General features: G+C 39.1%; 1 protein-coding gene across 1 annotated transcript in view; it reads right to left on the bottom strand.

Moving 5' to 3' along the window:
- LOC145991421 (transient-receptor-potential-like protein) overlaps positions 1–25,851 on the bottom strand; it is an 885,379-nt gene that overhangs the window by 383,920 nt on the left and 475,608 nt on the right. Inside the window, exon 2 of the mRNA XM_083127420.1 lies at positions 25,432–25,665. Within this exon, the coding sequence (XP_082983546.1) occupies positions 25,432–25,551 (120 nt within the window). The 5' untranslated portion in view covers positions 25,552–25,665. The remainder of the gene's footprint in view (positions 1–25,431; positions 25,666–25,851) is intronic.

Raw genomic sequence — 25,851 nt, 5'->3', positions numbered from 1 at the left:
TCGCGCGTTGTATCGACATCCCGTAAGAGCATCTGGGATTCATGCATGTAAAGGGGAGGGGTGGATGAGGAGGGGGAGGTGAATCTGGAGAGTGGGCGAGTACGTAGAGAGTTTTTGAAATATTGTTCCGTGTTGCGTTCGCTTGCCAGTCCCCACCATATGGTTTTTATTAATACAAACTCGGTAGTGCGAGGTGTATGCATTGTTTCTAGGTCAAATAACGGCCAATGCAAGGGAATCTCATATGGAACACGGCCGTCGGTGGTTCTAACTCATTTCAATTTTGTTGCGCTTGAAGCAGATGGCGCTCGTATATTGCATAACGGGACGAAAAGTGTAAATTGCAATTCTCAGCTCTGTGTGGAGGTTTAAAATGGTGCGGCGTGTGTGAAAATATGGACATTAATCCTGGCTGTGATGGCGGTATGCGACAGACTCACTTTCTTTCTTACACGATTCAGGATTAGCAAATCAGGAGACAACTGTAGTAGTTTTGCTCTTGCCTCTATTGTCGTTTTGGTCTTCCCTCTATTGTCGTTTTGCTCTTCCCTCTATTGTCGTTTTGCTTTTCCCTCTATTGTCGTTTTGCTCTTCCCTCTATTGTAGCTATCGTATATCGCGAACTATTAAAGACATTGTCGTTATTTTATTGGCTCACACCGGGGTATTTTTCTGATTTCTAGCCAAAGTTGACGAGTTCAGGCACTCTTATATACGAGGGCTTTTACAAATTTAGACTAATGACACAAACAATGTCGTGGATGGTCCGGGCTCCCAGGTTAGGCTTCATCCTTTCCAAGGATTCTCCCTGAAGAGCGATGCAACGTTGCCACCTCTCCGGTAGCTTTCGTATGGCCGCACGGTACCAATCTCTTGTGGTGTCACGTACCCAGTCTCTGACAGCTGCTTGGAGAGCGTCATTGCCAGGAAGTCTGACACCACGTAGGGGCTTCATCATTTCATTGAAGAGGGCGTAGTCGCTCGGTGCGAGGTCTGGTAAGTAAGGAGGATGTGCCAACACAGTGAACCCCAGTGATCTCAGCTTATCCTCAGTGCGGTGGCTGGTATGCGGACAAGCATTGTCATGAAGCAACAGGACGTTCTTGGCCCACTTTCCCTTGCGATACTGCTGTATCCGGCGACGCAATTTTTGTAGAAAAGCACATTACACATCGCTGTTGATGGTCATGTTCGGCGGGAGCAAATCCACCATGAGGATGCCATGTTCGTCCCAGGAGACCGTTGCAATTTCTCCACCTCTGTCCGTGATAATCACTCTCTACGATCTGTAAGTGACGCCACACAGGTGGCGCGCTAATCACACCACTCCTAACATCTACCGGCCTCACGCATCATTATTCACTCTGCAAGGTCGACTCTTTCAGACTACTGTATTGTCGCCGGCTTGCCTATTCCGGGGTTCGAATACCAGCCCTAGTGTAAATCATTTTTAAATGCCCCTCGTATATTCTAACACTTGATTCATATCTTTCACTTTCTGTTGTCCATTCTGGTCTCATGATACTATTAATACAAATTTACGAGGTCCTTAAAAGTTAAATTGATTTGTCTAAATAGTTTCGGGGTTATGAGTGTCTACAATGCAATCTTATGTTTACGAGCACAGCTATAAAGCATCCAAATAACTGTATTACGAGGTTCGGAGATCAATGTCGATATTGGTATCGGAAATGGAGTCTGTACGTGTTGAGAGTTTTTATATAAAGTGTCTCGATGTTGTTGCCTTAAGTGGCATTGAAGAAACAAATGTTTGAGTGGGCTTCTCACCTCAAGTAGTGAGCTTCCACGCACTGATAAGAACGTGTTAAATATCCGTTCACTAAAACATGGCCTGTACGCATTCTTAATATAAAAAACAACCACTGCCCGAGGTAGATTCATCTCTTGATACCAAGGTCCTTCAGCATGCCACTTGTACGATGTGGTATTTTGTAGCTCCTTTTGCACCAATCTTCCCATTAAATTATTGATTGATTGACTTGGTGTTTTAAGTCCACTTTATGCACAGAAAGGCTAATCTGGACTGGACCTACAGTTTAAAGTGGGATCCGAACCACTATGTGCCTCCACCGGGTATCGAACCCGGGACCACGTGATTGCAAGGCGACGACGCTACCACTGCGCCATCGGGCAGGCTACCTTTGATTAGGGTAGGGGGCAAAAGCTTTGATGAAATTTCTGTTGGGGAAAGAAAAACTACATTATATTTTCCTGTTTTACAAACTTTGTATCGACAAGTACAAAACAGGGGACTATCTAGGGTTGACCAGGAGACTTTAAAAATTCCATTCTTGTCTTAACTTCGTGTAATGTTACGCGTAATTACATACTTGTCATAGGGGAGAGTTGCTTATATTGTACCACTTCGCAATTTTGGACGATTGTTGACAAATATTAAATATATATGCACTATTGCATTACCAAAATAAAATTTACTCTTTTATGCAACACTCCACTAAGTTACAATTGACTTAGTGAATTCAAAATATGTTAAACAGCTATTTGAAAAGAAGTTTACAAACGGTACAATATTGGCAACTGGGCTCCTAATTTGTACCAGTGGGTTCCTATTTCGTACCGGATAAAAAGTATCACAGAAACAGTGTCAAAGTAAAGAAGTAATATATGTAGGCTTTTATATAATCTTTCAGAATATATTTACTGAAGCTAATAGTTAAAATGAGAACTTCTACATTGAATATAACAAGTTAATGTGCAAATGAAAAGATAATAATTGAAAGTTCAGTTACTAATATGAAATTTGCTGAATTAGGCCTACACTTTCATATTATAGCCTGGGAGCAGTAAATCACACAGCACTTTCACAACTACTACAGATATAGATCACAGCATATTTCTTTACTCCAGAACATAAATCGTGGGTCCACAGTTTGCACTGGACAGACTGAGTCATTGCTTCCACGCTACATGCATCGCAGATATTGCAGTACCAATCTTCTGCATGTTCATGTGAGAGTGGATGAGGATGTGCCTCTCTATTTGATGCTGGTTCAGTTGTCGGTCGACACGTTTTCTTTGTACCTCGTCTATTACCAGACGTAGAAGCAGCTTCGAACAGAACCGCACATGCCGTGGTGTCGGGATGAAACGTTTTCAACTCTTTTTTACTCAACTGGCTTCTGTATGGAGAAGCAGTTAGTTCTACAGCTGTCTGGGATCTCTTCCGAGTGGAGTGTTTCACCCTGACAGGGAATATTTCTGCTGGGGTCACCTTTGCGCAGGTCACTGGTCGTGGCATGTCGGCTACATCGGCGCCCTGAACCTGATCGACAACCTCTGTAGGTTCCCGAGAAATTTGAGAAACCAGCAAAATCAGAGTCTATGAAAACGTGACGGTTTACAGGCCAGATACCACACGTTTTGAAGCAGCTCTCTGCAACAGCTGAAGTGCATGCAAGACCGTAGGCTTGTGCAAGTAGCTGGGTCACATGATAATGGGTTACTGCACATCCGACATTGCTTCTAATCTAAGTTTCTATGGCTTCATCATAGTACCTTTTCAGTGGCGAGAAGAAACCGACGTCCAAAGGCTGAAGTCGATGGGTTGTATGTCCAGGAAGCTGCAGCATTATTATCCCGTGTTCTCTGGCCACAGTCAGAGCTTTAAGATTTTTAGAGTGGGTGGTATGGCCATCTAGTAGCAAAAGAACTTTCCTTCCCGGGGAACAGTTCACGTGCTGGATGAAATGTCGGAGGAACTTCACAAATAAATCCGAATTCATGTACCCACTCTCGGAGACTTCCACCACACTTCTAAGTGGTGTGCCCACCTTCAGGGCATCACTCATTCTCTGCCTCTTGAATATGATCATGGGCGGTACGTAATGTCCTGAGGCGTTTACACAACACAAAACAGTTGTAGTGACACCTCTCTCTGCTGACGTGATTCCTCCGACCTGTTTCTTCCCTTTCATTCCCACTATTTTCCTCATATGTTTCTGCTCAGTGGTCACTCCTGACTCATCCATGTTATTAAATCTTGTTCCATCCAGTCCATTTGAATCTACACACTTTTCCATTATGTCAAAGAAAGCGTTTGCAGATTCTCTGTTAAATCCCCTGGCTCGAGCGTATGATGTTGGATCTGCCTGTCTCACAGATAACGTGGGGTGTCGTCTCATGCAATTATAGAACCACTTTTTACCTGCTATTCGTTTCTGTTTGTTGAAATTATGGGACAAATTATTTGCATGTCGAAAGCTAACCTCCTAACATCTGATATTGACAATCCAAAGAAACTTTCCTCCATCTGAAGAAGGTATTTCTCAATTTCCTTTTCCAGTTCTGGCGAGAAAACTGTACCACGACCCATTTGCTTCACAGATTCATTCGCATATGCATTTTTGGCCTCTAGATGTCTCTTCAGAGTGGGTTTTGGGATGCCGTACCGTCGACAACATTCATTTACGCCGCAATCCCCGTTCCTGAATGCAGCCATGGCCATCTCCAACTCGTCTGTGGTCCATGTACCGTACATCCGTTTCGTATACATCTGAAAAATAAAATTGGGGTACGGACCATTAGCAACTTTCATCGCAGTTTCCTATATTGTACCGGTACAATATAGGAAACCAACGTGTGGTACAAATTAGGCAACCGGCACTCTCTCCTTATTCCCGCCATTCGTCTCCTAACAAAGAAAACTCGTGCCCAAAACTTCGCAGTCAACATGCACTTAAAGATCAGTTACTTCAAACTCACAGTTCGACGTGTATCTCCTTACGCCTTCGACACAATTATTACTTCACACACTGCTGAAAACCTTCAAAGGTTTCTAGCAACTAGCAGAGACGAGCACAAACAGCAACTTTCATCTCTACCTCCCTCGCTGCTGAAGACCTTTCTATACATGCCGCTAGATGGTACTCATGAGCAAGGATCACAGAAATCCAGCGGTGGAACGACTTAGGAGGTACAGTGTCTCTCAAAAGTTTTAGGACAACGACATTTTAAACTTGGCAACCCAATTTACACAAGGTGTTGGTGGGTTGCGTGTAGAGTTAGGCTCAATTTCAGGGTTGCCACATGCACAATAAATATTTATAAAATACGCGAAAGAAATAAAAACAAGTATTAGTGTATAAAAAGTATTAAAAATATCAATATTATATCGCAAGTGACAAAATTCTTTCTGAAAGAAAAATAATAGGTTTTCTAGCATTTCATCGCTGATGAGTCTACAGAAAGGAGAAGAGGTGAGAGAAAACGAGAGGTGACAAATGACAGGAGAAAGAGAAAGCGAGAGGAGAAGAGGAAAAGTAGAGGAGAGAAGAAAGAGAGGATAGACGAGGAGAGGAGATGTAGTGAGGAGAATGGAAAAATATTCTAGGAGAGATGAGGAAAATGGAGGAAAGAAGAGAAAAGAGAAGGAAAACGAGATGAGAGAAGAGTAGAGAGTAGAGAAAGGAGAGAAAAAGAGAAGAACGAACAGAAGAGGAGAAAAGTGCGTGGAGTCGGAAATCTAAGACAGGAAAGGAGATACGAGGAGTGGAGATGAGTGGGATGGAGATAAGATGCGAGAAAAGTAGGGAAGGCGATATGAGATAAAAGCAGAGCAGAAGGAGGGGAGAGAAGAAGGAGAAGGAGAAGAGAAGAACAGAAGGGACTGAAGAGAAGAGGTAGTTGCAGAAAATATCGTCTCAGCGTCAAGAATTGATGCATTGGTCAAATTATCGACATGAAACATTCAATAACATTCTGAAATGTATTGGAGAATGTATTAAATCGGTGCGAAATGCCTTTTAGCTTAGTTCAGAGCAAGGTAAAATCTTTCATGTAAGTTCTTTGATTTTACCTGCGATTATAACACTAAAAACATGAATGTAATTTTAATATTTATAAGAATTATCCAATTTTTGTCCAATTCTCGGTTCGTTGAAATGGAGATTTTGTAATTTAATATTTCCCCTCCCCCATCGTTAATTCCAAACTGAATCATTCCGTCTCACAAGGGGTGAACAATGAACACAATGGGATAGGTCTAAAACTTACGAAAATTTTCTGCCACCGGAAGGGTTTGAACCTACGACCATCAGATTGACAGTCCTGAACGTTAAACACTACACTACAAGCTTTCGCTCCTGAAAGTAAGTAGAAGGAGCTGACCAATGTGAAATGTAGATGCAACTCTCCTCCTACATGTAATGTGCAAACAATACTTGTTTGTAACAAAGAAAACGAAGGTAGTACGACTCGGAGAAAATATTTAATGGAGAATTGCACATGATGAGAACTTTTCATTCGATATTTGCGGAGGTATCCTTGCATTGAACTCGAGTGGGAAAAGGGGTAAAATTAGTATGTCCTGAATTAACACAAATATAAATAGTTATTTCATTAATATTTGTCAATGTCTTTGAAGCAGTACACAATTATCGTTAAAGTATTATAATTCACGATCTTATACTTGAAAATATCCCTTTGAACGTGTGTCAATTCATTTATTTGTTTATTTTTTTTAAAAAATCCATTTGCAGAACAATGTAGCTACTATACACTGCTATTACAATTAATGTTACCATGCTCTTGTTTGTAATAAAAGGAGAATTAAAAAAAGAACACCTCCTAAGGAGGATCGAACCTGGGACCACAATCAATGCTTTCAAGAACTCTAACCAATACACTACGCCCTTTGCTTCTCTTGGAGAAACAGTTCTTAATTATTCTGTCGCGTCAATATTGTAAACGTTATCCTTGCAAAAAGAAGTTGAATACTCTGATATAGCTCTGTACTTCTAGAATTACCCTATACACATGCATTTGAAAATTAACTCTGAATTTATTTCTTCGTTGTTAGTATATCTAAGCTTGTAAATATATTTTATTTTTAATTTTATAACGGTTACATGAACATCTAGGAAATAGTTCCTTATAATATCCTCAGGTTGACCAAGTTGCCAATACAAACAAATGGAATACAGATTGTCTTCGAGCTTACATTGTTAAAAAGGAGCGGGTACGCGTATTACTATCCCAATACTTATTCAATAAGGTTTCTTGGTTGTCAGAAATTATCACTTAAACTATTGCATGTTGAGCTAGTGCCCACCTAGCCGCCTCTGATGAAATCTGTCATTCTTCAGATTCTCTTTAAAATTCGACTCTGGTCACTCGTAACTTGCTGGGTGCATCGAAGGACAATGTTTCGCGATAAGAAGCGGCCTTGAATAGCGTGAGTGAGTCACTTGAACGCGAGCAAGCTACGCTACCAAGGTTGTCTGCCTTTGAAAACCAAGTCATTTTTTTTCACCGTTTCCGAACGCCATTGCTATTGTAGAAGTATATATTCTCACAAAAGAGCAAGAAAGAAAATTAGACCAATGTTCTCCCGTCGTTTGAGACCAAATATTATCTATTAAACGAAAAAAGTTCACGATTGTCAATAAACCTATCTGAGCATAAGGTGGATGTAAATAATAAATTTAATACAAAGATTCTCCAAAATTTCTCTCCCACTGTCTACGTCACTAACGTCAGGCCAGTATCCAGGGGGGCATGGGGGCCATGCCCCCCTCGAACCCTGAAATATTTAAATGTGAACCTCTATCAATAACTACGAAAATAACATCGTCGATTTTAGAAATGTGTAAACATTTCAATTTTGTTCTTATATAAATGAATCTGTTTCTTGCGCAAAAGTCTTCAGGCTGCATATTGGATGGTTTTAGTTTTATAATGCAAGGCTAGCAGACGTCCGATTCACCGATTTAGTCAGGACAGTGCGCTACTTTCAATCCCTGACCCGACTTTTTCGAACTGCAATCGTGAGATGCGAGAATGTCTCTTTGTTGTTGTTCTTTTCTTGTAATAATAATTCCTAGTACGCAACATTTAATTTATAAATATATTATTTTCTAAACAAATTGGGAAGCTCCGAGTGAGTGAGCGTAACCCGATCGAGAAGACCTGCAACGGCTGGAGGCTCGTCGGGCTGATTCCCCGACACTCCAATACTGGTCTAAGATCTCCACGCTACAACAGGTGACGGAGGAACAGTGTGGGAGGGAGACCAGCAGTCGGTAGGTAAGCCAAGGTCCTCATCGGGCTGTAGAGCTATGGGTTATTATTATTATTATTTTCTAAACATAGAATTATCATGACTTTTGAATCGCGCTCGCACTATTTGAACTATTTTGTAATATCTGTCTCTCTCTCTCTCTCGTATCTATACACACACACACACACACACACACACACACATACATACATTAGGGTCTGGCCACTCCCTCAAAGAAATCCTGCGTACTGGCCTGGTCTACGTCAATGACAGAAATGCAAACAATACTTTTATTTATATTTAACCCAATGAAAGGAATGTGGAAGAATTTAAAAGAAATAAGAAAGAGCGGAACTACTGTTGCTCTACTATAAAAATTGTTGTCCTTCGAGGAAGAAAAATAAGAAGGATTTACTCCAGCACCTTAACACAGTGTCCCACGAGTCTCTCTTGACTAATACTGTCAAGTGTGAGGAATAAAATTTTCCGCCTGTTTACGTCTAACGTTGCGCAGATTTGGTAGTTCGCAAACGGTGTAATTATTTCGTGTTACCTTACGCAACAGCAAATACATTTCATAAGACTGTTCTGAACACCAGACTTGCGTCAGTAAACAAGCATTTCGTCTGTTGCAGTATCACAGGAAAAGAACATCGTCCTGTAATGTTCAAGCCTCTAGATATTTTTCATTAATAATGTCTAATCACAATAATAAGTTAGAAGAAATAACTCGCATTTTCACAACTACCAATATTCTCGTTTTTCTTCATCACTTCGAAAATTATTTCTCGAAGATATCTGCTATACTACAAGAAAGCAATCCAAAATTGAAGTAAAAGTTCAACCACATGTATACCCAACTTTATTTACAATATTGTAGAGACAGAATACTTAAAAATTGTTGTTTCAATCGAAAGTAAGGGCGTGATGTAGTGGTTAGAGTTCTTGAAAGCATTGATTGTGGTCCAGGTTCGATCTTCCTTAGGAGGTGTTCTTTTTTTAATTCTCCTTTTATTACAAACAAGAGCATGGTAACATTAATTGTAATAGCAGTGTATAGTAGCTACATTGTTCTGCAAATGGAATTTCTAAAAAAATAAACAAATAAATGAATTGACACACGTTCAAAGGGATATTTTCATGTATAAGATCGTGAATTATAATACTTTAACGATAATTGTGTACTGCTTCAAAGACATTGACAAATATTAATGAAATAACTATTTATATTTGTGTTAATTCAGGACATACTAATTTTACCCCTTTTCCCACTCGAGTTCAATGCAAGGATACCTCCGCAAATATCGAATGAAAAGTTCTCATCATGTGCAATTCTCCATTAAATATTTTCTCCGAGTCGTACTACCTTCGTTTTCTTTGTTACAAACAAGTATTGTTTGCACATTACATGTAGGAGGAGAGTTGCATCTACATTTCACATTGGTCAGCTCCTTCTACTTACTTTCAGGAGCGAAAGCTTGTAGTGTAGTGTTTAACGTTCAGGACTGTCAATCTGATGGTCGTAGGTTCAAACCCTTCCGGTGGCAGAAAATTTTCGTAAGTTTTAGACCTATCCCATTGTGTTCATTGTTCACCCCTTGTGAGACGGAATGATTCAGTTTGGAATTAACGATGGGGGAGGGGAAATATTAAATTACAAAATCTCCATTTCAACGAACCGAGAATTGGACAAAAATTGGATAATTCTTATAAATATTAAAATTACATTCATGTTTTTAGTGTTATAATCGCAGGTAAAATCAAAGAACTTACATGAAAGATTTTACCTTGCTCTGAACTAAGCTAAAAGGCATTTCGCACCGATTTAATACATTCTCCAATACATTTCAAAATGTTATTGAATGTTTCATGTCGATAATTTGACCAATGCATCAATTCTTGACGCTGAGACGATATTTTCTGCAACTACCTCTTCTCTTCAGTCCCTTCTGTTCTTCTCTTCTCCTTCTCCTTCTTCTCTCCCCTCCTTCTGCTCTGCTTTTATCTCATATCGCCTTCCCTACTTTTCTCGCATCTTATCTCCATCCCACTCATCTCCACTCCTCGTATCTCCTTTCCTGTCTTAGATTTCCGACTCCACGCACTTTTCTCCTCTTCTGTTCGTTCTTCTCTTTTTCTCTCCTTTCTCTACTCTCTACTCTTCTCTCATCTCGTTTTCCTTCTCTTTTCTCTTCTTTCCTCCATTTTCCTCATCTCTCCTAGAATATTTTTCCATTCTCCTCACTACATCTCCTCTCCTCGTCTATCCTCTCTTTCTTCTCTCCTCTACTTTTCCTCTTCTCCTCTCGCTTTCTCTTTCTCCTGTCATTTGTCACCTCTCGTTTTCTCTCACCTCTTCTCCTTTCTGTAGACTCATCAGCGATGAAATGCTAGAAAACCTATTATTTTTCTTTCAGAAAGAATTTTGTCACTTGCGATATAATATTGATATTTTTAATACTTTTTATACACTAATACTTGTTTTTATTTCTTTCGCGTATTTTATAAATATTTATTGTGCATGTGGCAACCCTGAAATTGAGCCTAACTCTACACGCAACCCACCAACACCTTGTGTAAATTGGGTTGCCTAGTTTAAAATGTCGTTGTCCTAAAACTTTTGAGAGACACTGTACAATATAGGCAACTCTCCCCTACATCTGATACGAAAATGGAACTGATATTTACTCGAAGTAAAGAAAGCCGAATCTAAAAAGTAGACTTTTCTTATTGTAAATCATTCACTACACGCACGCTTGCAAATTGAACGCACATAAATTTACAAATATTGGATAGTATATGAAAACACTATTCGTATCCTGAGTGCTTAAACTTACTTGTGTTTATGTTTTTACAACAGTATTGTGCTTTCATTAAAATAACGTTTCAAACTGAACATATGCGCAGAAACGAAAGTGACAGTGACTTGATGTCACCGAATTAAATGTAATTTACTTTTAGTGCTTGAAATGGTTTTTATCTACTTGTTCAATCAGTTATCAAAGAGGCTACATTGAACTCGTATTTGTGTAAGCAGTGAGATGACAGAAGCGCACTCGTGCTAAATAAAGAAGTACAGCAAAAACGAAATAACCAGTAAATACATGCCCCATTATATATTGTAAATACAACAAAAAGTTGGACTAACTCCAAAGGCTGATCCTCTTGTTATTACCCGGTACAAAGCTGGAGCTAATGGCAAAATCGATGACGTCCTTGTTCCTCCTGTGCCTCTCCCTGTGATTTGTGTAGCTCTTCCCGATACGAAGCAGGAAAAATCCAGCTAATTACAGGTATAAAAAATATCAATTTTCGAAAACGATCATTGGTGTTCTCCTGCGTTGAACAGGATTCTCGCTTTTTTTCTTGATTTTCGAATTGTTTAGCTATCGTTTGAAAAATACACCACAACATCGTTTCCCTCTCCTGATAATGCTTCTCATTCAGAACAAATGAACACTTAGAGGACAGTGGTTAGTTTCTAGAAACGACACGTCGTCTGTGGCGGTACTATCGCACCTATGATAAAAAGTTGAAGTTGTACAGTAACGGGAAAATTGCCGTTGCTATGGAATCATTAAAAAATACATAAAATCTCCATAATTTGTAGAAGACAAACCAGATAATGGTAAAAGAAGGGAGGCAATACGCGTGCAACATTTTTTTTTCAGGATAGGGTGTCGATCTCCGTGGCGAAGTTCGTAGCATAGCGTGCTCGACTCCAGGGGTCACGGGTTCGAATCCAGTCCTCGGCATAGGCGTTCCTTGCGAGCACTCCTTCATCAATTTCATCATATCATCACTCATCTTTCGCAATTAATCAAAAGTGGCAGAAAAGCGAAGTAAGATAAACCAAATCAAATAAGGATAGGGTAAGTTGCAGGAACTTCAGTATGTATTTCAAGAAGTCCCTGCCAACTCCAATTTATTCTCCTTACTGTGCAAGCAAGCTCAGAATATATAGGGTGCGTCTAGAACTTCGTAACGGTCTAATAGTTTAGAAACTGGCAAGAAATTGAAGGAACTTGCAACCAACTTCGCGATAACGCGAGTCAAGAATTATATTTTTGAACACATGTGGTGTCACCCCAGAGAAGGAGTAGGTTTGTGACTCTTAAGTTTCAAATGGTAAAGGGAGTAAAGTAATTCTTCGTTTGAAATACATTGTAGAATTATTCCGTTATTGTATTTGGACGAAATTAAGGAAAGCATAATGCATAATTCAATATTTCGAAGCAACTACGGTAGTTTCTAGTAACACAGGTTACATTTTTGAGGAATTCTAACTGCAACTAGTTACTTTCAAGCTCTAACGTTTTCGCAATAAAAGTAACGTAATCAACAGTTACTTCTACATGTACTTTACGGGATTTAAATTCTTAAATTGAAATTTTGTAACGTAAGGGAAGGGTTAAATTTGCCAACTCTGTTTCCAACTTTGCGTCTTCTCTGGATGCTAAGGTGAAATTAGTTGAGTACTACTGTCCAAGGAAAGGAAGCTAAGGAGCCTCCCAGATGGCGTATTGGTAACGTCATTGCCTTGTAATCAATGGGTCCCGAGTTCGATACCCGGTGGAAGTATATTGAACAGTAGTTCGAATCTTACTTGAAACTGTAGGTCCAGTCGTAATTAGCCTATCGGTGCATAAAATACACGTAAAGCAGAAATTCAATTCATTCAAGCAAAGCTGACAGCATGTTTCATAATTTATTTGTTTTAATTGTATTTGAAGATTTTGTATCATGCACCAGAAACATAAATGAAACACCTGTAAGCCACCATATATTTATTTTATAACAATTAAGGATAATTGATTTGTTATTTGTTTACACGAAAATTTACCGCAGAACGTAACAGTAACTAAACTATATTTTAAAATGAGTAATTGAAACTCTGTCAAACAAATGTGTATGCATCATTCTTTTTTCAAAACAAAACACTACCAGCGTGTCTGGCAAAAGGGAATTCATTTCCATCTGTCAAGCTTTGTGATTTTCAATTTGTTTTAAATTTACTTTTATTAATTATTTTGGTGGTGGATTCAAAACATTATTTTCTCATTTTATGTACTCCTTATGTAATAAAATTACTTCTATTTTAATTTTTTGGGAGAATGGCAGACAATTAAATTTTATTTTCAAGTTTTACAATTTCAATTTGGGAAATTGTTTTGTAAGGTGGGGATCGTAACATACCCTAGCGGCACGAGTAGAATCTTGCCATAATCTGTGTCTGTTTTTTGTCGAGAAAGAGGTTTTTCACAGGGAACTGCGAGACGGAAGGTGGGTGAAGGTCAGGTGACGAGAGTGGCGCGGGGTCTTTTTGGTTATCATCGCTATAGGATTGATTGATTGATTGAGTTGGTGTTTTAAGTCCACTTTATGCACAGTAAGGCTAATCGGGACTGGACCTACAGTTTAAAGTGGGATCCGACCCACTATGTGCACCCACCGGTCATCGCTATAGGAGTAAGACTGGTGAATAGAGGTTATTCGAGCCGAAGGGGTAAGTTATTATTTCTTCTCGTGATCTGCCATTCTCAGTCAGAAGTGTTGTGACTAAAGCATCTGTTAAGTCGTTTAATTAAATGCTAGATTAGTTACCTCACATCTGGCCCTTTCAGAACCGTCGCAGCAAGAAGGTGTATTAATTTGGGGAATGAGCTACATCCTATTGGCTTGATCCCCGTTCTACAGGGTAGAACGTTACGCAAGTAACTGTAATCGCATTCACAAAAAAAAAAAAAAAAAAAAAACATACCCAAGCGGGTGTCGCAGGAATGGTTTACCCCCTCAACTAATGTCGGCATATGGTGTCACTACAAAGGAACTACAAAAGCCTAATTGTGTGAAAGGGGTGTAATCGTACTCTAGGGGGAAAACCATCCCTAGGGTACGATAACCCCCTCTCACTCAATGCCGACAAAGGCGAAGGGGTAAAATACCGGGGATAATATTTCCCTAGTAATGTATTACCACCATTTATGCTATTCTCTCTTTGAAGTTTCTGCGGGGGTAAACCATTCATAGGGAATTATTACCGGGGGGTAAAAGCTCTCGGGGGTAAACCATTCCTGCAACACCGGCATTCGAACCCGGAACCCCTGGCGTCGCAGGGCGCTGTACTAACTCCTCCTGCACAGAGTCGGCACATAGAAAAAGAGATAGCAATGATTTCTCAATACTGAACTGCAATACCAAAGTTCATATTTTACTATCGTGGATAAGTATCAGAAATTCCCGTTAACTTAAAAAAAAATAATGTCTAAAATTGAGTTATTTTAACCAACCGAAATAGAAACTTTTGAAACTGAATAGAAGTATGCCTAACCTTAAAAAAATCTTGCACCAGCAAATAAATGCAAATCGCAATCATCCGTAAACAAAGTAAAGTTTTTAAGAAATTGTTTTTATATTTCTCTTCAAAAACAACAGCCTGAATAAGCCACGTGCGTGCGCGCTCGCATACACATATTATGTACCATAATCGTGTAGCAATCCTTAAAATACAAGTGGGGTTTCCTTTTACGATTTTTGGGTTATTGAGAGGTTGGAAACACTGCTATCTACGCTTGTGCTATTCCAGATAGAAATACCCTTGAGAAAGCAGGTATGTTCTGTGTATGTACTCAGAAAAGCAGGTCTTTGTGTGAGCTTTATAATTAGATTCTGTCAATTCCAGAACCAAAGGATAGCCTATCTCTTTCGGTTCAGTTGCTTTCCATATCGCTAGACAAAATAATCAATTTTCACAATTATAGCATGGAATAACCATTGTTGTGAACAGAGATAAGAAATAATAACTAAAAATGCCAACAAATAACTTTCCTTCAGTAATAAGACATTTAAATGCCAATGTTACTAAATTATCATATAACTAAATACTTCATAAAAAAATGCATCTCAGAAAGCGTTTATAATTAAAATTAGGGCGTCGTTACAATTCTTTCAATTATTTAACAAAACCCCTCGAGTTTCAAGTCGATCCGCGTGCTTTAAATCTTGCTTTAGAAGTTTCGAATTTTCTGCGTGGGCACCATATATTTTTGAAGAGCTAAATTTGAGATTGAAATATACAATGACAAGTTATGAAAGGAAGGAATAACTGTAAAACTTATTTTCTCACATTTTATGACTTGCTGATGCACTTGTTCTCTTGAATAGACAGATTTTATTACCTCGATCAGAATTTTGTACAATTTTATTTCGTGGGACAGAACTTCATACGATTTTATTCCCTGGGACAGATTTGAACAATTTTATTCCCTGGGACAGATTTGAACAATTTTATTCCCTGGGACAGATTTGAACATTTTTTTTCCCGGAACAGAATTTGAAACGAAATATTTACCAGAACAGAACATTGTACGATTTTATTCCCGGGACAGAACTTTGTACGATTTTATTCCCGGGACAGAACTTTGTACAATTTTATTCCTCGGGACAGAACGTTGTACAATTTTATTTCCCGGGACAGAACTTTGTATGATTTTATTCCCCGGGACAGAACTTTGTACGAATTGTTCTTTTGAATCGAACCTTGTACGATTTTATACCCTAGGACAGATCTTTGTACGGATTTATTCCCTGGCACAGAACATTGTACGGTTTTATACCCTGGGACAGAAATTTGTACGGTTTTATTTCCTGGGACAGAACTTTGAACGATTTCATTCCCCGGGACAGAACTTTGAACGATTTCATTCCCCGGGACAGAACTTTGAACGATTTCATTCCCCGGGACAGAACTTTGAACGATTTCATTCCCCGGGACAGAACTTTGTACGATTTTATTCCTCCGGACAGAATTTTGTTCGATTTTATTCCTCCGGACAGAATTTTGTACGATTTTATTCCTCCGGACAGAATTTTGTACGATTTTATTCCTCCGGACAGAATTTTGTACGATTTTATTCCTCCGGACAGAATTTTGTACGATTTTATTCCTCCGGACAGAATTTTGTACGATTTTATTCCTCCGGACAGAACTTTGTACGATTTTATTCCCTGGGACAGAACTTTGAACGATTTTATTCCCTGGGACAGAACATTGCACGATTTTATTCTCTGGGACAGAACATTGTACGATTTTATTCCCTGGAATAGAACTGTGTACGAATTGTTCTTGTGAACCGAACTGTGTACGAATTGTTCTTTTGAACCGAACTGTGTACGAATTGTTCTTTTGAACCGAACTGTGTACGAATTGTTCTTTTGAAACGAACTTTGTACGAATTGTTCTTTTGAACCGAACTTTGTAGGAATTGTTCTTTTGAACCGAACTTTGTACGAATTGTTCTTTTGAACCGAACTTTGTACGAATTGTTCTTTTGAACCGAACTTTGTACGAATTGTTCTTTTGAACCGAACTTTGTACGAATTGTTCTTTTGAACCGAACTTTGTACGAATTGTTCTTTTGAACCGAACTTTGTACGAATTGTTCTTTTGAACCGAACTTTGTACGAATTGTTCTTTTGAACCGAACTTTGTACGAATTGTTCTTGTGAACAGAACTTTGTACGAATTGTTCTTTTGAACCGAACGCTGTACTAATTGTTCTTTTGAACCGAACGCTTTACTAATTGTTATTTGTATTCGAACTCTATGTGGTTTGTTCTCTCGAATCGAACTCTGTGCGGTTTGTAGTCTCGAATCGAACTCTGTGCGGTTTGTTCTCAAGAATCGTACTTGGTGCGATTTGTTCTCGTGAATCGAACTTTGTAAGATCGAATTGATCTTGTGCGAATCATTTGATTGCTTTGGATCGAACTAGGTTTGGTTTCGTTTGAAATAAACATTGTCTAATTTATTTTAAAAAGATAACTCCCTGTACTCTAAGATTAGTTCAATCCACGACATCGGTTCGATTGCAAAAATTGTCAAACAATATAATCGATTTATCATTGACCTATAGCTGACAAGCTTTCAGGAAAACCCATCCATAACCCTTTGGGTAATTATGCTGTCAGCCAATCAAACTCAAGTGAAAACAATCTTTCAAAGAGGTGGAGACAGATTCGCCAGCACTATTCTCATGTTTCATTATCAGCTCGCACAATAGATGTCTCTGCAGTTACATGTTGGTTTATATTTCCATAAACTTTAGGAGGAAACAAATATATTTGAAACTATCATACTGAAAACAGTGTTGTATTATTATTTGTTCAATTGCAAGTATTTGAACTAAAGACCTATACAAATAAAGAAGACTGCTGGTGAATATTTGATATTTTGGATGATACAAATTGTGATGTAACTTTCAAATAATTTGCAAGTTTGTTATTCATAAACTTGCGTACAGTAATATTTCAGGTAATTGGAAAATTGAGTATAATCACAGCATCATAGTGTTGTTGTTCATCTAATCAAGAATGAATCTTAGGGTCTATTGAACTATTATATGTAAGCGTTCTTAGAAAATCAATATTAAACTGAAGCTTTCTGCACTGCAAATGGTCTTGAGGCGAGGAGAAAAGTTATGTTTGGAAATCGTGTTTATTGAAAATGTTTAATAGCGCGGCGAAGAGTGGATCTCTGACGGTGAAGTGGCTAACGCTTAACTCCATGTTATAAAAATATTCCGGATTCCGATTCCCAGTGAAGGAACAGCGGTTTAAACACACACTTTAAACTGCAAGTTCACTTCCTGATTAAACTAAGTAACTATAGGATCCTAATAATATACAGGTGACAAAAGAGTCATTCACTCTTATTTTTATTATAGAGGATTACTATTATTGTTTGTTGTTGTAAATCAGGCTGAAAAATGTCACTGGCTTACCATGTCAATTGACAATTGTTCATGTTGTTCAAATGTTCCTCGTCTATGTGAAAGAGGGCCTCTCAGATGGCATAGTGGTAACATCGTCACCTTGTAATCAAGGTGTCCCGGGATCGATGCCTGGTGGAGGCACATGGCACAGTGGTTCGGATCTCACTTTAAACTGTAGGTCCAGTCCCGATTAGGCTTTCTGTGCATAAAGTGAACTTAAAACAACAAATCAAATTCAAATCTATGTGAAAGAGATTTTGTTCTTGCTGTCAAATATGTGAATGCACATAGACGCGTGGTAAGTTATGTCTTTTCCGACAATGCTGTCTACAGTAAATGACCCTTTTGGGTTTCAACAATCACATTGACTACGAACAGGATCGTTACACCCCAGAAATGTCCGTGACGGTACATTACCAATATACACACAAACTTTTCAAGAAAGTCAAAAGTTTACTTTATCGAGGGTAGGTCAAAGAAGTAGGAAGAAACTTTATCTGCAATAATGACTGTGAAAATACTAAAGTGTCCGATTAAGGAAAATAAAAAGTTTCCTACCTGAGCTCTCAGAGGATCGAACCCGATGCCAGGCAGAATGAAGATATCCTTCGGTTTCTCCGGAAGGCGCGCAACGGGCACAGGGTCCGACATTCCTGAAGTTCAAGGTCACCACAGTTGAGCGTGTACAGATGCTGTCTACTTTCCTGCACTATAGCGTGAAATTTTGCCCAGGGGTTGCAGATCCATCCGTCAACAGGGCTGAAACTATAATCGCTTCTCGAACGTTAGAACAACCAGTAAATTGACACTAGTTTCTTACGCGAAGAAAGCTGTTCGTTACGGAAAGGTTGCCTCCGGCTTTTAATTCGATTGCCAAGTCCGCGTGACGGGATGCGAAGTCAATACCCGACGTTTCTGACTGCCCGCCGAGGCACATTTTACCTCTCCGCCACGTTCGGCCGCGATCGGGCAGTTCCGTTCGTTCTCGGCAAATTGGACTTCGTTGTGCGTGGAGAGGCTTGGGAATCTCGCTTTTTCTAACCAAAACAGATGGCACGGAGGCGGCAATTTGCGAGCGGGAGTTAGTAACTCCGAGTGCTTGGGGCTGAAACCCACTTTCTCTGTCACCTGCGAAAGGTCTCGAGTTTCAATATAGGACGGCCGCACCTGAGATTTGTGTCTGCTCTGTGCTTTCCTGGATCGTAAACTGGAGAGGGAACCATAGCGTTGGACCAGCGGCAGGAATAAGGCAGGATAGTCGCGTCTATTGCGGTTGTTATTTCATCGAGACTGTCTAGCTCAAGCTCACTGATGCACGCCTGTTCCGATTACGGTAACATCTTTGCAATTAATCCATTCACGGTAATTTCTTTGTGATTATTCCATACAGGGCCATTCCCTTGGGATTATTCCTTTTCGATTATTCCGTTCACAGTTATTCCATTACAATTATTTCTTTCCTTATTATTTACAGGGTGAGCATAAAGTCTTTTCCTTATTACAAACTTTTATTGCTAAAGAACTATGATAGATACAGATATGCGGTTTGTTGGAAATGGTAGCTTAACTCAAAGTTTTTTTATCAGTACACTTCGACATGTGCTCCCTTTGTTGTCCTCCAGGCGATACTCAATTTCTCTCCATGTCTTTGCCAACATCTCTTCCCTCACCGTCTCTATAGCATCCCGTACTCGTGTCTGAAGAGTTTGCATATCAGGAACTGGTGAACTAAACACTGTGCCCTTAACGTAACCCCATAAAAAAAGTCAAGAGGGGTTATGTCCGGCGAACGCGGTGGCCATGATATGGGACCGTCTCTACCGATCCATCCGTCTGGAAAGTATCATGTACTGATAAAAACTTTTATGAATTAAGCTACCATTTCCAACAAACTGCATATCTGTATCTAGCAAAGTTGTTTAGCAATAAAAGTTTGTAATCAGGGAAAGACTTTATGCTCACCCTGTATTTTCGGTAATTCCTTTGTGATCATTCTCTTTCCATTATTCCGTACATGGTCATTTCCTTGCGATCATTCCGTTCACGGTCATTCCTTTGCGATGATTCCGTTCACCGTCATTTCATTGCAAGTATTTCATTTATGTTTATTTCTTGGAAATCATTCTCACATTAATTAATTTCACGCCTTTGCATTCATCTTGTTTTGCGCTTCATAATTATCAATTATTATTATTATTTTTATCTTTATTGATGTCCGTTTATGCAGTTTGCACTTATTTGTTCCCAAATATTCCATTCGGCCTTGGCGATTATTCGCAAGTGAAAGTGTAACTAACTTTTCCTCCAAACAGGCTCGATACGGGACGCGATATAGCGATATCTCGGAAAGTCACCCACACTGGTGCCGATGTATCGGTATCGGAAACTGTAGATCAGGGGGGCGCTTGCGCACCCCTTAATTTTCTTCCACACCCGCTTCAGCACCCCCTACGTTCAACTGAAAACACTAACCCTTGGAGTGTCATTTTATGTCATGTCATCATATTGAGCACAGAATGTTAGGTACTGAAGTAAGCCGTTATTATTGTATGCGACAAGCAAGCACTGAAAGACATGCCGATGTACAAGTACATACTTTCTTGTAGTGGTGGCAGCCTATATAAAGATCAGCGGCCCTTTTCTTCTTTCGTCAGCAGCGTTGTTATGCATTTTTCTTCTTTGGTTTCTTCAAGGGGTATGTTTGTGGTTTTCCATAATTGCCTATACCTTAATGTGAGTTATTTTTCTTGTTTCTTTTTTGCATTGTTGATAAACGGTTTATTTTCCGCCTACCTGTTCTTCCTCACACTGGAGCAAAAATTTCAGCTGCTGTCAAGATATCACAAAGTCGTATTCGGGAAATTATTTAATGCGAGTTGTAACGTGAAGAGTTAATACGTTCTATGTATTTGTTCCACGTAACATGTCTAGTAAAAGTACTATTTGAGGCTTTTTAAAAAAAATGTTAGGAAGATGCCCAATATTCACGAAAAAACTTTACAGTTCGTTGTTGGTGATAGTGCGGCACAAGAGATTTTAACGAAGGCGAAGTTGCTGTGGACTTCGCGTTTTGTCCTGAAGTAGCAGGCGGAAGGTACAATGTATGTACTATGTATTTGTACCTCCATTGGTTACATTGAAAAGTTCAAAAATTGTGTTTTTAAAGGCAAGGATAATTTTTTATTTTCATTTTGTATTTCAGTACATAGTTCAATAAGACTGCAACGTGTATCTGAATGACCACTTTCTTGGAGTATAAGACTTAATGCACATAATGATGGACGTCCAAGGGGAGGGCAGGGGGAGCACAGCCTCCCTGGAAAATGAATGTCAACCAAAAGTTATATATTTCACCCACATACTTGCATTTCAGTGAGTAATTTATGTTAATCAGTGACGGCAATTAGGGGTCCAGTTGCCCCCACCCACCAGCTTTTTACTATTTTTGCCCCCGCACTATGCTAAATCTTATCTACCAAAGGAAAGCAAACTGTCCTGACTCCATCCCCCCAGTTTTGGCAACTTGCTCCCCCAGTTTTGAAAGGTTTGATGCGTATTTTTAATGTTTGCCTTACTTTCAGCATCGCACCCCCTAAATTTCTTTCCGCACTCCCTCAGCACTCCTAGATGATTAATCCTGGCGCCGCCGCTGCGGTAGATTAAATGTTATTTGCCGATACCCCTTTGAAACGATACCCTTACTGATTCCCACCGATACCGATATCCTATAACAGAGCTCTGGCTCCAATTACAATAGGTGAACGTAGAGTAAAAAAATAATAAACAATTCAAAAATTACAATTACCCTACAACAATACAAAACAATATCGATGCTTGAAAATTGTAATACTTAAAAGTTGTTAAAAATGTTAATATTAATGGGTGAGTATTCGACTCCAATTGTAAGCATCAATTTACCAGAATTTTTCTTCAAAATATCCAAAACTTACATCAGAATATAAATGTAATCATAAAAAATATTTTTTTCATGTAATATTGGTGCCTAATCAATGGAAACTTCTAATTTTCCATAACAAGGACAATTAGACCACACGAAAGTGTTGCTCTGCATTTTTGAGGACCCCACGAACATTTAAAACGACGAAAATGTATCGGATGGTATCGCTATACAGGGTGTATCATACGTAATAGCGCAAACACACAGTTTAAAGTAAGTACACGATAATAGAAGCAAAAAAGTCTGTGTACACATGGGTCTGCAAACGAGCCGTCTTCGAGATAATTGCGAATGTGTGGTTACAAGCCGCCACTGACTTCATTGTTTGTAAACGTCGTCCTATTTGGTAAAATGTACTCTTCGTTGCTGTAAGGTTCCATTTTCACTACTCAGTACAGCACAACTGACGTGACTCCGATGATTAGACTGTGTACTGATTGTATCCATCCTGTTTGATTCCAACGCCACCTCTCGGAAATGTTCTTTTCTGTAAACAAAGAGCAAACCTCGGAACACGCAAGGAGTAAAGCACTCGGTGTTTACAAAATGCAATCAGTGATGGTTTCTAACCACACATTCGCACACGTTATTAGCATTTTACCAACTAGGACGACGTTTACAAACAATGAAGTCAACACATTCGCAATTATCTTGAAAACGGCTCCTTTGTTTACTGAGACTTTCTGGCTTCTATTACCGTGTACTTTTAACTGTGTCAGTTAGCGCTATTACTTATGATACACCGTGTATAAAATCCAATCGATAACTTCCGATACAGATCCATCGACACCGGTATCGACCCAGTCCTATTTATCTTCTTTTACGTGATAAAATTTGCAGAGTTGCTGTTCAGCGGAACATGTCTACCTCTGGGATAAGCTAATAAATATCAGGGTTATATTGCTCGAATATACTGTTCAATTCTTTTCTAATTAATGTCTACTTAATGGACTGGATGTAACAGAGAACGAAACATGAAGTAACTTGAATAATGGACCAAGGACAAGGAGCTAATGCTAAAAAAAAATTTCGTTCTCCAGTGAAAGAAAAATTCAGAAGGACTACATAATAGAGAAAAGCATGGAAGTAATATTGAAATGAAGAATGCAGAAGGAACAAAACAAAATATGCTCAGTTAGAGAGAGACGGAGGGAGGGCGGGGGGAGAGACCGGAATTTTGGAAGAGTTAAGAAGATGAAAAAGGCACAGCCCGTCTCAACCTCTCAACATTTCTCATTTGCCGGCATCCGTAGAGAAGAACGGAAATGTAGGATTGGGACAAGGTGGAGAGATTTTTCGGATACAAGGCAAGAACATGCTTCATATTTCCTTCTGTCTTTAAATATGTTTTCTCTTCCGTTGCAATTTTTCTCCTAACTGTTTCTTCGTGCGCATGATGGGGTTGTCGTGAAAAATCGTTGTACGGATTGTAACAAGTTTTTCATTTAAGATCGGAATGAGATTTACTTTACAAATATATCACTTTCTTGTTCGATCTCATAGCTTAGTCATGGCAAAAAATACTTCCCCCATACAGCCTTATGGCGGAAGTATTTCTTCCCACGACTGTACAGTCAACGGCAAAGATAATGGTAAGCAAATTGTCCACAGCTATTTTCATTACTTTTATATTCTACATCCTTGGGTTGTTTTAAGGAATGAAACTATGTTGGATCGAAGCAGACATTGTTCTCGGCTTATTGACGTCTTTATTTCAATTCATTGTCATCACATTGTGTAATACAGACCGCATGAAAATGGTGGTAGACAATTCGCCTACTGTTTCTTTCGCCGTTCAGTGTACAATACAATCGGGTTTAAAAACCATGCCAAAATCTTGTTTGCTTTCTTCGATCATTTAGCAGCCCAATCATCTGGTCAGGAAGACTGCAAACAACAATAAAATAAAGGAACAAAGGCGAAAACCCGGACTTCAAATCGTGGACTGGAAGTGAACGTCTTTCGAATTGCACTTCGACTGCAGCGCCAAATACGATCAGCAGATAAAACTGAGGATATGTTGTTCTTCCCACGTTTTAAACACTTGTTCTTCACCATAGGAATCACACAGCATTCTCATACATATATTTCCACACATTAGAAGAACTTCAACATCTTGCAGACTTTCTACTTCCTTTATTTTAAACAAATGAACAACGAGTGCAGGAGTCAAGCACTCAAGCCTGCATCGACGCGTGCTCCGCGCTGTGGTCTCGATTGCTAGTTTAATTAGCGCTTTCGAACTGCACTATGTGACGTCACTTCCGTCAAGACCATTCTTCAAGTTTGCTCTTTGTACCTTTTGGACACAGCCAAAGTTCTAGAAATTGATATATTGGACTGTTACATGGCTACGCGTTAATTAGAACTACGAGAAATTATTTGAGGATTATGGAACAGGTACTTTTATCAATGGATCTTATATTTTCCTGATTACTGTGCTTTGTAGTTGTGTTTATACAAATAATATTTTAAGTGTCCCAGATACTGTGTTATTTAAGTTACAGTAAATTATATCTCTCACTCCTTAGCGAGTTTCAGTTCTCTACGGTTTGCGGTAAAAGGAATACACAAGAAAAATCTGCATCACAAATATTTTCTTCTTCATTCAATAAATCAACAACTCAAGTTGGAATTTCTGTTATAATGATAATTTAAGGCAAATTTTAATCTGCAACTTACGCATACTCCAATATGTGTTATAGGAAAAACCGAAGCAAATTTTCACTGCCAGTATAGGCTGCAACCTATTGTAACTGGCTTACTAGCAGGTGAAGACACGCAGAATTTGCAGAACCTAGTAAATATTGCTATAATCAGTACATACATAGTGTGTTCACGATGTGCGACGTAAGTCGTGCAAGAATGAATCACCAGGAGGCTTCGTCGGTCAGCCTGCTTTCATCGACACTTGTTCAGCCACGTGATAAAGAAAATATATCATATCATTGCTATCAAAACTACATTTTAATGAGGCAGAAATCTCTATCAAATAGATGGGAAGTGACGTAAGAGGCTTGAACGAATGATACATGTTCTACTTCTTCGATCCATAACTACAGTTTATCATTGCCCTGTGTCAAAACCTTCGAAACATGTCGCTAGATGTCTGTACCTAGTAGAAGCGGATTACCGTGGTACAAATTGCTTTTTAACACTGGAATTGAACTATCATACTTATAAACTAATTAAGGAAAATAGAACAAATCAATTATCAACTGATTCGCAGCCAAGAACATTGTTTCAACGGCAACAGATATCCATACTCTTGCTATCTATACTGACTTATTGGAGAATAAATAAGATTTTTAATTTAATATCAACTTCACGTAGTCGGATAAAGGAAATGGGAACACATCTTAGTTTTTATGCTAATGCCTTATTGGCAAATTTCTGCTAAACTGTTAGTTTGCTTGACAGCTTAATGACCTAAATTAAATCTTAATAGTAGGTTATTGGTCTAATTTATATTGGAGGGAGAAGAGGACGTTAATGATCTTTGATCTGGTTCTAACCTAAAGGGTAGAAACCACGTTGCCTCATTCTAGGTGTGAGAGTTTGTCCACACTGTTTGCCGGAGATCGAGTCCTGCTTAGAAAGATTAGTAAATTCAACATCAACGTGGTAGATGGAAGGTTAGATAAACAAAATCTTGCACCTACCTTTAGCGGCTCCAGAGGGATGCTGACGTTGTATTTGGTCTTCAATCCACGTGACTGCCGGAACCCGTGACGACGGAGCTGCGAATTCCCGCTGATGTCAGCCATTGGTTGGATTTTCATTCGTCGCTTGTTTTAGGCCTTTCGATTCCTTTGCACAGTGGCTCCCACGCCAGTGACAATCCACAGCTCCTTCGGAATGACTTCGAACCTTGGGTTCTCACTTTCATACCGCACCTGAAAAAAGGAAACGGTGGCTGATGAGATTCTTGCAAAACTCAACCCTGTATTAACATGCAGGGTGTATCATAATTGAGTAAACAACTTATATACAGTATATATATGAAACACAACAATTAGGTTCGTTGAATAATAATGAGAAAATCTTGAAGGTTTGTTTTTCATCAGCAATACTTTTGTAAA

This window comes from Lepisma saccharinum, chromosome 8, assembly GCF_977018435.1.
Source record: "Lepisma saccharinum chromosome 8, izLepSacc3.1, whole genome shotgun sequence".
NCBI lineage: Eukaryota > Metazoa > Arthropoda > Insecta > Zygentoma > Lepismatidae > Lepisma > Lepisma saccharinum.
Note: the sequence above shows the minus strand (reverse complement) of the source record. Positions and strands in the feature narration are given on the sequence as shown.